General features: G+C 28.0%; 2 protein-coding genes across 2 annotated transcripts; one reads left to right on the forward strand and one right to left on the reverse strand.

The window, feature by feature from the left end:
• Positions 1 to 2,661: 2,661 nt before the first annotated feature.
• On the reverse strand, positions 2,662 to 6,459 carry LOC113850488 (O-glucosyltransferase rumi homolog). The gene is made up of 6 exons (XM_027481050.1): positions 6,353 to 6,459; positions 4,396 to 4,934; positions 4,019 to 4,211; positions 3,862 to 3,926; positions 3,515 to 3,725; positions 2,662 to 3,214 (listed from the first exon to the last, which is right to left on the reverse strand). The coding sequence occupies exons 1-6, from the start codon at positions 6,428 to 6,430 to the stop codon at positions 2,873 to 2,875; spliced, it is 1,428 nt and encodes a 475-aa protein (XP_027336851.1). The 5' UTR covers positions 6,431 to 6,459; the 3' UTR covers positions 2,662 to 2,872.
• Positions 6,460 to 11,268: 4,809 nt separating this feature from the next.
• Positions 11,269 to 12,845, forward strand: LOC113851371 (28S ribosomal protein S33, mitochondrial). Its single transcript, XM_027481834.1, has 2 exons — positions 11,269 to 11,540; positions 12,704 to 12,845. Exons 1-2 carry the CDS (start codon positions 11,323 to 11,325, stop codon positions 12,792 to 12,794), a joined length of 309 nt encoding a protein of 102 aa, XP_027337635.1. The 5' UTR covers positions 11,269 to 11,322; the 3' UTR covers positions 12,795 to 12,845.
• Positions 12,846 to 15,697: the final 2,852 nt, after the last annotated feature.

Raw genomic sequence — 15,697 nt, forward strand, 5'->3', positions numbered from 1 at the left:
TATATAAGAAATGAGAAAATAAGTGACTTTTTACTCAATAGACACCCCTTAAAATGATATATATAAATTTTCATTAAATAACATTAATTATATTAATATGACTTTTTATGAATAGATATAAAGAGTTTATGAATAAAAGTATTTTACAATTACTTCTTAATTTTTAATTTATTATCTCAATTTATTCACAAATTTACTATTTTTTAATCATTGATACACAAAAAATTAAAAAATATCATTACATTTACACTATTATTATCACGGAAAGAGATAGAAGAAGATAAATGTCATTATCAAAATTTGAACTTAAAAAGTATAAACCATAATCAAGACTTATAATAAAAATTGTCATTGACTCAAATTAAATATTTCTTTATGAATTATAAATGAATTGCGCAATTTTTTTTTTTAATTTTAAGAAATATAGTTGATCTAGGATTAACATAATTAATCACGGTTAAATAACTAAAATTATCATCAGAGTCAAAGAATTGAGCAGATGTATTAAAAAGGCTGCATAAAATTCCACCAAAACAAGAAATAATATAAAGAAATATTTAAACCAAAAAAACAACAAAATATATCATAATATTTGAATATGTGCCCTTTATTTTCATGAAGTAACTTTATTAAGTAAGTTATCTCAAGGGACACTGTGAAATATCTTTAAAAACAATAATTTTTTTTCTATTTTTGTATATATAAATATATTATCCATCTACACAGATTCTCTTGAAAAGTCATCCAAGAACTCATAAGATAATTTTATGAATTATTGTACCATGCAAAATTATCACATTTTGCTTTACGCAAATATATTCCTAAAAAATATGTATATATAGTTTTATTATGTGGTCATCATCGTTCACATTTGATCAAATTTGCATACATAATGTTGTGGTCCATTTGCCAAAACAACAACATATCAAAGTATAAAGGAATCAATGCTATTTTTATCATTATTTTCTCAAATTATTTAAAAAGATCTTCCTTACAACCTCCTTTCGATTGAAAAGACTTTAATATTTTCTGTCCCTTCTTGCTTGATTTCATTTACAGGAGAATCATCTTTCAGAATCATAGTACCACATTAAAATTATAATTTCCTTACCTTCTACTTATAGAAATTCATACAGATCAAAGTATAAATAAACTTGTTCATATGAACTTTCATTGTGAATTGAATAGATCAAATTTAGATATAATGTTCACCTTGATTATGTTGGTCGAAAATGTAATTTTAACAAGAGAAAAATATATAAAATATTTAAAACACTTGTGTAAAGTAATGGAACTAAAGCTCCATTAGTGGATCATGAAGCTTTATATCTTACTAGGAATTAGATGCTTCTAGGGGAAAGTAGATTTCATAGAAATGAAAGTAGAAAATTTTCATTGTGAATTGAATTAGATGAGTTGATACAACAGCACATCATGTTTATTAGGTGGTTACCTAATAACTTCCTAGCAATAACATTTTTTAAAAAGTTAATACAATCATTTAATTACAGTAAAATTCAACTAGTTCTATGACTTTCTTTGCTTCCACATTAAAGAAAGAACATAAATTTCATACTAAGTGGATAATGTATGCATGAATAAACAAACATTAGTAATATAATTTTTTAACATACTTTCTCTAACATATAGTTTATTGTTAGCTTAAATTTATTAAAAATTATAAAAACTATGTAAGTTTTACTTTTAAATTAATGTTTCTTTTTTATTTTTTTATTTTTAATAATGTTAATAATTAATAAAAAAAAGTATATTAAATAATATGTTACTAACATTCTCGTATCAGAAATAACTTTGGTGGAGGAATGGTTATGTCAGATAACATTTGTTAAGCCCATTAACTACAGTACACTGGAGTTGTGGTTCCTGTTGTTGGCCCCAATCCCCCTCTACTCAAATATGATTCAATCACAATTGTAGGGTCAATCAAAAAGAAAAATCATAATTGTGAGGTGTTGACAAAAAATATATATATCATTATTTTAAAGACGAAACTTCAGTGGAATATTAAAAGTTTTTTAATATTATTTTTTAATTAAAATATAGTTTTATTTTAATATTTATACAATGAAAATTAACATTCTAAATTATTTTGTATTATTGAGATAAAATTATAATCTTTATTAAAAAAAAATATAAAAATGTGTATGATACATTATTTAAAATTTATTTTTATTATACAATTAAAAAAAACTATATTTTCAAAATACATGAAAAACACCCATATTCGAGCTGAAAAGGAAGCGCACATCCCTAAACACCATACAAAATATATCAACTTGATGATTCAAACTAAACTGTTTTTAACTGAGTTGATTTGGTTCAAGTTTATTTAATATTTTAAAACTTAAACCCAATTAAATCGATTAATTTCTTTTTCTGTAAAAAAAAATTGAACTAAACTAACCCATATGCATATCTGAATTAAGATTAATTAAATTTTGGATGATGTTAATTGTCCAATTGTAGGGTCATACTTTTTTGTGTCCTTAATCACAACTAGACAAGGCAATTGCCAATACTAGGTATATAGACATACCCTACGTGATTTTATAAACTTGTAAAAAATGGATACTGTAGAATTATTGGGCCTTGAATTGGTACTTAGTCAAGTTAGGATGCATTAGCTCCACAAAATCTATAAAAGCATTGCTCTTTATTGTGCAATAATCCAAATTTACAAGATGTAACTAAAATCTCTTTACTAACAAAAAAAATTCTACTCTTCCGATTAAGAATTTCAATTACATTTTGATAAGCTGAATTTGTTGCTTTAGGACTAATTGAGAGTGTGGCATGCATGAAGAATATTGCATGTGTGTGAACTATTCCTCTACATATATAGACTACGACACTAGCCTTTATTCACTGCTCTTTTCTTTACTTGTTCAATTAGATTTTCCTTTTCCTTAAGAAACTCTTTGAGAGATTGAGTTGTATAAGGAGGAGGCATGGCACATGGAGGTGTATCACTTGGTGAATTCACCATAGACTCAACCATAAAATGCTTCCTTACACCACGCAAGGAACATGCCATACTTTCAGAACAAATCTCAATAGCTCCTTTTGGTATGGTTGGTTTGAATTTCAAGAGCTTTGCATACCCATTTAATAGATGAAACATATAATCATATACAAGCTTCATCTTTAAGTTCTCTACTATGTAATTTGTTCCTCCATTGCCAATCGCCTGTGCCTGCAATTAAAATTGATATATTTTAAAAAAATGAATTAGACATGTTTTTTATAGAGATAAGCAAAATATTAAAATTTCATGTATAAGTATCTAAGCCATATTAAAAAAAAAGAAGTTTCTTAGGTTAAGCTCAAATTTAGGTGCATCCTATGCATCAAGTCCAATGAAATTCAGATGCCATGAGCATATGCAGCTAGAAACAGAGTGCAGGTTTCATGCTGCAACTAGCATGCTTTTAATTGAACAAAAGTTTGTTTTAAAGCATAACAATCATGTAGGGGCAAATAAAGGAAGATTTACATTGTCAAGGTGAGCATTTCCCCAGTCCACTGCATACTTAATCTCTTCACACATATTTTTGGGGCTGATAGGCCAGTAGTGCTTCAAAGGTAACATGTTTCTTGTGAAGAAATCATAATACCTAGGCTCTATGAACATAGTCATTGAATCACATGCTATTATGTACTTTTCACTAACAGACCATGTAGCTCCTTCTGCATAGATCTTATATCTTAATACAAAATGCAACACAGTCAAATTTCAAAATTCAGTAAATATATGTAACAGATTCTAAATTCAAATTAACCCCTATCATAATAATTATAAAAATGTTTCAAAATCATACAAAGTGGTTGAAGACATTTTACCTATAGGTACATTGATTTTCTAGTTTTGTGTTCTCAAAATTACTTGCTTTCTCCTGCAGCCATTGCTGAAAAGGAAAAAAAAAAAGTTAATTTCATCTTGAAATAATTAATGCAAGTTCACTTGAAACAAAAGCCACGGTTAAAACTATATGCTTACTATGCCATATATTCTGGCATTCCAATCTTGTTTGTCTGTGGCATTGCACTTGCCAAGTTCTTTCCTAATATTAGACACTGCTGGGTTGCCTTTCCAAAATGCATAGGGTATCCTATCCTTCCATTGGATCATCTTGTTGCCTTCTTGGATATTATATAATGTTGCTTCCCATGGTCTTATGTTGAGCTCAGCCCTAGTAAGGAAAAGAACATATTTAATATATAACTTTTTTAATTAATAATTAAAATTGCATTTCAAACACCCATCTTCCTCCTATATATCATTGCTTTTAACATGCTCATAAAAAACCTACAACAAAATCATTTGAGAGATATTGGTAATGTTGTATTTAATTCCTAGGGGAAAAGAAACTTTACCAACCCCAGAAGGTCCAATCAGGGAACACAATGTCATAAGAATTTTCATCTCCACAGTAATGGAACACAGGGGGAGGTGACATGGCAGGTGGTCCTTGGAAAATTCCTTTGTTCACCACAGTCTTGTCCCCACATTGAAACATTAGCTCCAAATCTGGTATCTTTCCTGGGTACAATCTTAGAAGTTGTAAAATTCCCCATATTGTGAACACATCCCTTGTCTGAAATGATTTGGAATATTTTTCTACATAAGCTTTTCCATTTACAATTACAAGCCTAAAATGTGAAATGTTCTTCCCTCTTTCCACAATATCCCTTGTAATTCCAGATCTCTCCCATGGTTTAAGATCTTCATGGATCCATCTGAAATACTCTGGACATGATGCAGTTGATGATTCATCATCAAGCTCAAATTTTGTTGGGTAGTATGATGGGCATGTTGCTGCTGATTTCCCATCAGTGCAATTAAGTGGGAATTGTAGTTGTTGCTTGTTGAAGATTATAATTGTCTTCAGTAGAGTATTGCTTGTAAATTTAGACTGAAAGACAGAAAGTAACAAATATGCTCTTGTTATACAGATAGCATTCTTTTTTTCTTTTGTAAATTTTGTACAATTTATGGAAGATTATAATATATTAACACTTTGTTTTGTTATCATATACTATAAAATTGCAAGAGATTAAAAATTTACAACTTTATACACTCAAATGCATATATAATGGTAACAACAAATAAAAAAGAATGTTTAGATACACATCACCATTACATACTTCATATTTTTATAATATTTTATTTTTCATTAGATCACCAATTTTATCCTGTATTTTTCTTTTTTCTACTTTTTATCTCTCTTTTTATCATTAAAGCTATTCGAGAATGGATTTCTTATAATATTAAGCATATGGAGGGGGTGTGGGGCAGGGAATGGACACACACCTATTATAATGTAACGTGCAATTAAAAGAAATGGACTTTGTGAAAGAGACCATGTATATTATAACGATAATAATAATTATTATTATTATAATGATATTATTTTATTTGACCATGTAATCTCCTCTCCCACAATAAATATATTATCATCATACTAATCATGTACAAAGAAAGCATTTGCTAGATGTGTTCTCTTCTTCATAAATTTAAAACTCTTTAAAACCTTTATTTTAACTCTTTAAAAATTTAATTTTAGTTCTTACTTCTTTTAAATTTAATATTTTATTTATCTATGGTAATATCGTAACTAACTAAAAGTTTATATATATATAAGACCAAAAATATTAAAATTTTAAAAAATTAAAATCTTACAAAAATATAAAAACTAAAAAAAAATATTTAAATCATAGATAAAATAACGAATTAAAACAGACATAATAGAGAATTTAATTTTATTCTATCCACACCCAAAACACTACCTACTTATTGTTATACTATACATTCCTTGCAAATTAGAATCGCTCGACCTTTTCTTTCTTACTTTCTCTTTCATTTTTCTCATTAGCTCGGAAAAGTCTTTATGATAAACTGACCTTTGATTCCACGAGGATGAGCTTTACTCTTACGATAAATTTCTAACTCAAACTTTCTTATAAGATAATTATATATATATATATATATATATATATATATATATATATATATATATAAGAAAGTATAATAGAATAAGCTTATGATCATATTGATTAAATAAATATTAAAAATACATTATTTTATATATTCCACAAAAACATATATGGGTATTATGAACACAATCAGTCTCAAAGAAAAAAGGAGAAGCAACTCTGAGTAGAAAATAAAACTCAAGGCTTGTTTGGAGGGGACTAAGTAGAAACCAAGCAAGAGAGAAAGAGATGAAGAAAGATATGAAGGAGATATATATATATATATATATTGAAAAACAGATATTGGAGAAGGTATAGGTATAAATGTATATACATGTTATGAATATGGGAGACTTACAAGGTCAATTTCCAGGAAGAAAGTGCTTGAAACAAAAAGAACCAAGGTGATGATGGAGCAGAAAATCCAACTCGTCATTATGCTAAGCAATTCATAGCCACCATGAATCAAATTAATGCGAGACGATAGCCTTGGAATTCTACAAGTTATTGGTGTTGACTATTAATATCTATGTGCACCTTTCTGAGGTAATGGTGCATGCGTCAATTTCATGATGCAACTACTGCTCTATTTGTTTATTGGCGTTTTCCCCATTAAATGCTAATTTTAATTAAGACTAAATATAGTATATAACATATAATTTTTATTATATTAACAGTCCAAATTAAGTTTGATAATTCTACTTTTACACTTAACCCCAAAGAATGTTAATGAATTATTTGTCCCTGAGAAAAAGTCATCGTGGAAAATTTAAATAAACGAGTCTATTGTCACATCTTTTTAAATATTTTTTACATAAAATACTTTTTTAATTAATTAAATTAATAATAAAAAATTTAAATAAGATATGATAATAAATATTTTAGAGTGATAATAAACACTTTTGCACTGTAACCATTACCACTTTCATGAATTTAAAACACGCAGTTAATTAGAATGAATCATATGCACACACACACCCCAACGAAGTAGTCAATGGAATTTTTTCTTTAATCCAAAAGCAATTTCGTGTTCGACTTCACTCTCTCTTTTTTTTATCCTTAGTCAGTATCTTTTGAAATTAAATCTATTTTTAAAGCTATCAGAGTTGAGACAAACACACACATCGATATTCATTAATAGTTTTCGACTACTTCAACTTTGACTGAGCTTTGAATCATGAAATAAAAGTTAAAATTTAGTTAAAATTCACATTTTATACTTAAATGAAATAGATTTGACTAATCAATTTGAATTTAACGAATTAATTTAGACTTCAAATTTAAATTTTGGTTCTCATGAAAGTAAGTTTAATTCTCCCCTCACCCCTCTCTTATCTTTAAAATCTTTACAAAAATCAAAAGCAAAAACATAATTTCCCGATTAAAATGATTTCTTTGGTTCTCATACACGATCGCGAACCAAAACATGCACAGGTACTAATCAGAAAAAAACAAGAAATTAAGCAAAGCATCAAAGGCTAAAACAATGGATAACTTGAGCAAAGGCTTAGAAAAAAAATGATTCATAAAAGTTATAACCCAAAGAAAATATTTAAGTCTTATAAAAAAGTTACAATAATATTTGTAATCAATGTAAGAAATGAAGTTAATTAAAATGATAGGAAGAGAGAAAGATGGCTTACGAGGTCAACCCAATAGACGATGAAATTGCTTGCTGCAACCAAAAAGAGGATGGTGAGGGAGAAGAAGGCATAGGTTGAAAGCCATGATCTTTTAGCTTTGGTGTGTGATTGGTGACGAAAATCTTGATTGTTGGCCATCTTTGTGATGATTACATATTGGTATGATTAAATATATACCCACCTCAAATATTGGATCTTAATCAAATTCATATTCATATTTATTTTATCAAGAAGGTTCAACCCTTGCTTACCAATGCCATCTACAATATGGAATAGTTTTTAAAAATTGGAAGCATACGTCATGTAAAATAGTTTAAGCATTTATTATAGTGAATGGTGTAATTACATGTACATAGCTGAAAGTGAATTAGTAATATTTTGTTTTGTCAAAATAACGAGGTATTATCTTGTTGGGAAAGTACAATAAAAACACTATGTTGACCATGTAGATTGCATTTACTATCCTTAGATATGATATCAAATGAAAAATGAAAAAATAAATAAATTTAAAGTATTTTTACTTACAATTTATAGAATGACAAAATTGTAAACTCTTACTTTTTACAATTTTTAGACAAATAATATAAACATACAACTATCAAAGCTTTCGGTACTGAAAGAGTACTATAGTGAATAAATATTAAAAAACTTTTCATTTATAATATTTTTTTACTAATTCATTATTCAAATTTATCAAAGTGAGACTTAAACGAATGATTTACGTTAACTCAGCAACTACATCACCAAATTCAATTGAGATAAATCAAATGTTTAAATTATAGAATTTAAATATAAATTGTACTAAACTTAACACACACTATAGAAAATGATAAATTATATATATATATAAAGAGTTATATTTTTTTTTATTAAACATCAACTTTTAAATAAAGATAAAATCAAAGTAAAGAGTTACTCTAACCCTAACAGTATATATTTTATAAAATTAAAATATTAAAAAATAAGGTTGACTTGTACATTTAAAAGATAGCTTCATTTCGAAGGAATTCTTTCTCTTATTTATAGCTACTTGGTTTCATATTATTTTTTATACATAGTATTTTTGACATATTCTCTCTTTTTTACATATATAGTTTGTATAATATATAAAATTGAATTGTTAACTATTTTTTGGTGTTCTGTCAGTGGTAGCGCTTTCTTATAATCCAAGAAACCGTGGGCCGGATCCGTCTTAGTGCAATGAAACAGGGTATGGTTAAGACTTTGTTTATTTTTTATTTCACAGTGGGCATTAGCCGAAATCAAAAGCCCAATAGTCCAAATTAATCATTGTTTGACTAATCACATCATATTAGTCTTTAACATCTTTTTAAGAAAGCTATTTAATAAGCCATATTTATTTTTGGTAAAATTTTAAATAAGTATTTATAAGAGAAGAAGTAAAAAAGACTGAATAAATACTTTTTTATAAATTAAAATCAACTTATATACATTAAATTTTAAAAAATAAAAAAATAATACTTAAAAAATTATAATTTAAATTTAACTCGTAAAAAATTTAAATCATATTATTCCTCAAGGTATATATAATATTTTGATTTTTTTAATCATTATTTTTACAAATAGAATTTAAGAAATGAATAAATAAAAACATTTTTAAAAAATTATAGTAAAATTATATTAGAATATTCAATTTAACTTTTCAATAATTATTTTCTATATCTATTTCATCACAATTGTTTCGTAAATGAAATTAATATTTTACATGTTAAGAATTTGACTTAGCGTTGGGTTGTTGGTTATAATTTGTTATCATACTACCTCTTTTTCTTTTTATTTTGTCCAATTTGGAGGATAATATATAGATTGAAAAACATAATTAATACTTTTCATTTTTATTATTTCTTCCTTATCTATTACAGGTCCATAAAATATTTGAAAATGTAATAAAAATAGAAAGATGGTTAAAAATAATAATTTATATAAACTTAAGATTTTAAAATATTATATAAATAGGAACATTTTTTAACTAAATAAACACACAGTGAACAAAAGATGGTTATTTAGAATAAATTTGAAAATATTCCCTCAATTCCTTTTTAATATCACTTTTGAAATTAATGTTTTTCCTATAATTTTTTTATTTGTTATTTTTATCGTTAAATTGTTATTATCTTTCTTGTTACACCCTTGTGTTGGAAGAATGGTAATGCTGTTTTTTTTTTCCAATTAATAAAAGAGATGATATTATGAAGAGAAAAAATAATCACCTTCCTAATAGGAAATGGTAAAGTAGATTCTTTGTTTTATTTTTTATATTATTTTTTAATATATATATATATATAAATATTTATAATTAAAATAATAATAAAATAATAAATTCTCCATTTACTTTTGTTATGAATAATTAGTTAATTTATTAAAGTTAATAATATATGTTAGATATTTATTTTTATTCTAAAATATTTATAATATTAAACGGTTGAAATACTTGAGAGCAAGTAAATATCTTACTAATATAAATATCACAATGAAATAAAAATATAAAAATTATAAATTAATACATTTACAAAACAAGTATAATATTTTTATAACAATTACTAAGAAAATAATTTTTACTATTATTTAGAAAAAAATTAATCATTTTGTTATACTAAATTTAAGTAAATTTTAAAATTGTAAATTAAAAATATATATTTAAATTTTATGATGCACATGCATGATTAAATTACATATATAATATAAAAAATCAAAATGACACTTGGGGAATTTTAAATATTTTGTGAGTAATTTATCCCTTTCATAAATTATTTTAATTCATTTCAATTTTTTTGGTATAACATATGAAACATTAATTTTAATTTATTTTAGTAATTTTCAAATAATAAGTTCATTAAATAAATATTAATAAAATTAACTTCCTAAAATCACTTTTAATTAATAAAAAAGTAATTATATATATATATATATGTATATATAATATATTAAAATGATAATTTATAAAAGAATTGAAAAAAAATGTTTTTGAGCTTTGTAAGCTCTGTTGAATAGTAAAAAAAAGAATTAAGAAAAATTAAATTACTTTCAAGAAAATATATTTTAATTTAATACTGAAAGCAGAATATCATAAATTAAGAAAGAAAGAAAAACGTTTCAACATAAAAAATATAAAGAATTAACTTACGAACATAAAAAATTAAAATTTAAACAAAGACAGTAAAAAGATAAATAAAAGTAACTTTTGTGGGCATAAATAATTAAAATTCAGGGAAAAAAACAATTCACAATTTTTAAAAAAAATTCAGCATATTATAATTTTTAAAAATAAAATACGCTAAATAACAACAGAAATACGAATCTTAAAATAGTTATAGAAAAACTTTCTCTTAGATATAAAAACTTCATTCTATGAAGGTAGAATTTATAAGATTATACGATTTTATTAAATATTTATATATAAAAAATTTGATTAAAAAAATTATAAAACTTACATTAAATTTATAAATTTTAGTAAAATTTATTTTATATATATATATATATATATATATATATTATCACATATAATATTATAAAAGTAACAAAAGTATTTTAAAGAAAAACAAAAAGTGAAGGGCAATAGTTGTAAAAGATGTACACTTGAGGGGTTAAAATGCGATTACCCATAAAATGTTTTGATTATACCCAAAAGCTCTGCACCCCTTTCACTCACACAAACACGACGAAGATGGCTAGCGGGAGTTTGAAGAAGATGGTAAGTGCTGCAATCAATCAAGGAGTGGTAGAAGCACGAGCCATGATCTTCGGCCATCAATTGAACCCCACTGGTAAGAAATCCCCTCACAAGCTTCTTCGCATGAAGCTCTTCGGTGACAAAGTGGCTGAGTGGTACCCTCATGACATCAACAAAGATGACCCTCTTGTTATGGCGCGTCAAGAACAAGAGTACGCTTTCTCACTCTCTATAATCCACTTGCACGCGCCCACACGCGAATGCCCACTACCTGTTTGTGTTTATGTGTCTGTGACGCTGTTCTTTTGTTTTTTGTTTTTGTTGAGTTTTCTTTGCTTTTTAGCCCTTGCAAATTGATGGGATTCATTAGTGTGATTAGTGAATCGAATGGTACCATAAAGTTCCTTTTTTCCAGAGAGGTGTGAAATGGGGCATTATAATGATGGTGATTTAGTGCTTCGTTTAGTTAAGATAATTTGTATTAACGTGAAATTCCGAAAAATTTTGTGTTTTTTTGGTTTTTTGTTGAGAAAAAGCCTATGGTATGTTTGCCAGGAAGCATTTAGTTTTTGCGGTTTTGTTTGCATACTTAGTACCCGTTTTATTTAAAGTTGAGTAAAATTAATTTAGTGTTTTGAGATGTATGCATAAACTAATCAGAACCACATATTATTATTGGAATGTGTAAAAATGATTCTTTAACTATAAAACAAAGAAGCCCTTTGCTTTCGTGCCAATGAAGAATTAAACATACTGCCAGTCGTGGTAAGTGAGCTCTATTAGTTTGGGGATTGAATGCTGTTCTGTGGACAGCAATAGCTATGTTGGTTGTTCTACATTTGATATGAACTCCTCAATGTGTTGACACATTAACATGTTACTTCTGTGAACACGTGGATATTTATTAGTTTGTTGTTGTCTTGGTGGGATTCTTTTACCCAGAGGCTAAGTTTGATCTTTGGAATGTTTGTCACATTTTCCAAATATGTCTAGTATTCATGTCCACTGTATATGCCTTTGATGTTAGTTTATGGCTTTCAAAATAAAATGATAGAAAAATCAGGTTTGATGCATAACCTTTCTTTACAAGTTCGAAATAATCTTCTATTGAAGATGGTGGCCGATGAATATTTCTGTTAGTTTTAATCACTAGTGTACTCCTTATGTTAATAAATCAGGTGGAGTATGTTTCTGATTTTCATAGTGAATTTGGTCTATTCTCTTGCATCAAATGCATTCTAGTAATGCAAATTTATATTTGTGGGGAAATTTTCTCTTTAAATCACATTCAGAATACGTGGTAGCTTTTATCATTTATCTAACATTAGTTTCCACTGATTCAATAACATTTATCATCTATTCTTGTTCTCTATAGACGCCTATCGAAGCTTGAAATGTTGAAGCGGCGAGGAAAAGGACCACCCAAGAAGGGCCAAGGAAGGCGTGCTGCCAAACGCAACAAATAAGTAATACTTTCTTATGTTTAGAGAGTTAAAGACAAGTGGTTGTTTATGTGATAACACTTTGAATTTGACTTTTTGTTATCAAAATGATATAATTAATCTTGCCTTTTTATTTTCCTGATACTAAACTTCATGAACTTTATGTGATAACACCTTTTTGTTATTTTCTTTAATCTTATTTTAATATTTTTTTTTATAATATATCAAAATAAACTATTTTTAATGTATTCTAATAAGTTATAGTTAAATTTATGATATAAGTCTTTATGTAAAAGAAATTTATTAAATAAATGTTTATTTAAGTTATGTAACTAAATGCATGTTTAGTTCAATTGCAACATCAAGAAAATCTTCCCAAGTGGATGCAATAAATAACCCAACACTCGAACAATAGTCACATGACTTGTATACACAACATATTTGCATGCTCATTTTAATACATAACACATAACTATAGATAAGAAAATAATACAGAAATTGGCAAAAGTTGAAAGAAAAAAAAACTTTAGTCCTGCATATAATGGAGCAATTTGTAATGATCAAAGAGAAAAAACAAGCAAGAAGATTAAGTGACATGAACGAATCTTAAACTTGATAAAGGACTCATGGCAAAATCAAACAAGAAGAAAAGAAAGTGCTAGAGCTTTCTAAGATAGAACTTAACAAAGGTGACTCAAGTAAAAACAAATCCATCTTGAACTTGGCACCTCTTTAAGAGGAAGACAAGATCTTCATTAGAAAGATTCCTTTAAGAAATACTATGTTTATGAGGCACTAAATAGCAAAAGGTTAAATGAACCTAATATAAAAGTCATTTTGCTTTGCAGTTAATGGACAACATTAAACAGATTTAAAGCGTAGAATTATGTCACATATTTATCTCTATCGACCTATAAGGTTATACCAAATTGATGAGTATTTTAACTTCTGCACATGATACCAAATGTTGCCTCTTGATTTATACAAAAAGTTAGACTTCAGTAGAAATATAAAGATTTTTATTATGTGCATCATTTTTTGTTATTATGTTTTGTCCCATCCCACAATAAGTTTCGTTATTAAGTTTTGTCCTACGATTAATTTTTAATAAATTTTAATTAGGAATTAAAATTGTATTATATTTTTAGTATTTTTCTTTGTTTTATTTTCTATGCGCATGTGTGTGGACTTGATAAAACAAAAAATGTGAAAAAAATATATTAAGAGAGCATGCTAAAACAAAATTGTGCCCCTAATGTCTTGCCAAATCAAATCTAGTTAAAAGGGGAAAAAAAAAAACTCTTCACAAAGCAAAGGTGGGTCAAGGACAATTTGTGAAGACAAGAGACAAGTGCGACCTTTCTGCCCAGGAAAATGACATTCTTCAAAGGAGTACGAAAAAGGTTAAGACCAGGAACCCAAGAGACTCTGATGACGTTAATGTTAACATCAATTCTGATGCTGCCACGGAAGATAATGCTACCCTAAAGCTCTCATATAGGGACTCACTTCTGAACAACACCGAGGGTGAGTCTACGGAGGATTGGTATGACATGTCAGAGGAGGCTAAGAATCACTAGTACAATGATCAGTCTGGAGATGACGAAAAAGATGACAATTTTGACCCTTGCCTGGAGGTGAAAGTAACACCAGAAGAATTTGAGGAATGGTGCCGGCCTTGGAGAGGGTGCATCTATTGGGAAAATGAGTTTCCTTGAGATTCATGGAGATCAAGCTCAGACAAAGTTGTTGATCTACCACAAGATTATTTCCTAGTCCAATTTGCTTCACAAGAGGACTACAAGCTCGTGCTATATGAGGGGCCCTGGATAATCGCGGACCATTATTTGGTGGTGCAATGTTGGCGGCCTTTTTTCATTGAAAATGCAAAGCAGGTGAGGAAAGTGGCGGTTTGGGTGCGACTTCTTGATTTCACGTGGGAACTTTGTAATAATAATTTCCTATGGAGAGGTGGATCATGCCTTGGTACTATGTTAAAGATAGATATGGTAACCTCTATTCATAGCAGGGAAAATTTGCTCAACTATGTGTTGAAATAAATCTCAAGAAGCGTTTGGTGTCAAGAATTCATTACATGGGGAGGGAGATAACTGTCGAATACGAAGGATTACACCAGATTTGTTTTGCTTGTAGAAGATATGGGCATAGAGCACCTCACTGTCCCGAAAAGCTTGATGAGGAAATCATTGATCAGGCTGTGGAGACCTCGCACATACCGACTGTTCCTCTGGTGACGGCTTATGTTCCAGGTGTGCTTGACGGTGATAGGGTTGACGTGGCTGATTTAGTTGTTAACCATGATCTAGTGCCTGAAAAATCGCAGCAATTAATTCTCCATGCAAATATAGCAGGTAACGATCTTGCCGTTACTAACAATGAGAAAAATAACGTTGCTGCGACAAATAAGGAAAATGATGTAGTTGGGCTAAATAAGGAAACAGAATCTTTATTTGCCCCTTGGATGATTGTAAGAAAATCTAAGAAGAATCGCATGCACAAAAAAATGTTGATTGTCACCACGAAATCTACTCCACTCGGTGTTGATTATCATAATGATCCCATGATTTCATCATTTGTTTCTAACGTGAATCAAAATGCTAATAAAGTGGGCCTTTCATGAGTTATTGCTTCTGTCAACAAGCATAATTCACTTGTGCAGCCGTCGGTTTCACGGGTTCGTAATCAACTGGGAGGCAAAAATCCTCAACATGGAAGACAGAAAACCTCTAAAGGAATTATCAAGCAAATGAAAAACAAAACTCTTGCGATCTCAAACCAGGTGGTTGAACCCAAACCACCTCTTGAAGGACCAAAATTGGCCACTATGGATAAAGAATTGATGAGGCAGAAGGGGCACGAGATGCTTCATAGAATGCATATTATGCACAAACAAAATCCAGACATAT

The sequence above is a fragment of the Abrus precatorius genome, unplaced genomic scaffold, assembly GCF_003935025.1.
Source record: "Abrus precatorius isolate BTA unplaced genomic scaffold, Abrus_2018 Scaffold9, whole genome shotgun sequence".
Classification (NCBI taxonomy): Eukaryota; Viridiplantae; Streptophyta; class Magnoliopsida; order Fabales; family Fabaceae; genus Abrus; species Abrus precatorius.

Excerpts from the sequence above, each read along its gene's own strand:
- LOC113850488 (XM_027481050.1), bottom strand. The coding sequence starts at position 6,430 with ATGACGAGTTGGATTTTCTGCTCCATCATCACCTTGGTTCTTTTTGTT. Across the intron at positions 4,212-4,395 it reads GATTGGACCTTCTGGGGTTG|GGCTGAGCTCAACATAAGAC; the intron begins GTAAAGTTTCTT and ends TTTCCTTACTAG. Across the intron at positions 3,726-3,861 it reads GAAAATCAATGTACCTATAG|ATATAAGATCTATGCAGAAG; the intron begins GTAAAATGTCTT and ends TTTTGTATTAAG.
- LOC113851371 (XM_027481834.1), top strand. The coding sequence starts at position 11,323 with ATGGCTAGCGGGAGTTTGAAGAAGATGGTAAGTGCTGCAATCAATCAA. Across the intron at positions 11,541-12,703 it reads ATGGCGCGTCAAGAACAAGA|ACGCCTATCGAAGCTTGAAA; the intron begins GTACGCTTTCTC and ends TGTTCTCTATAG.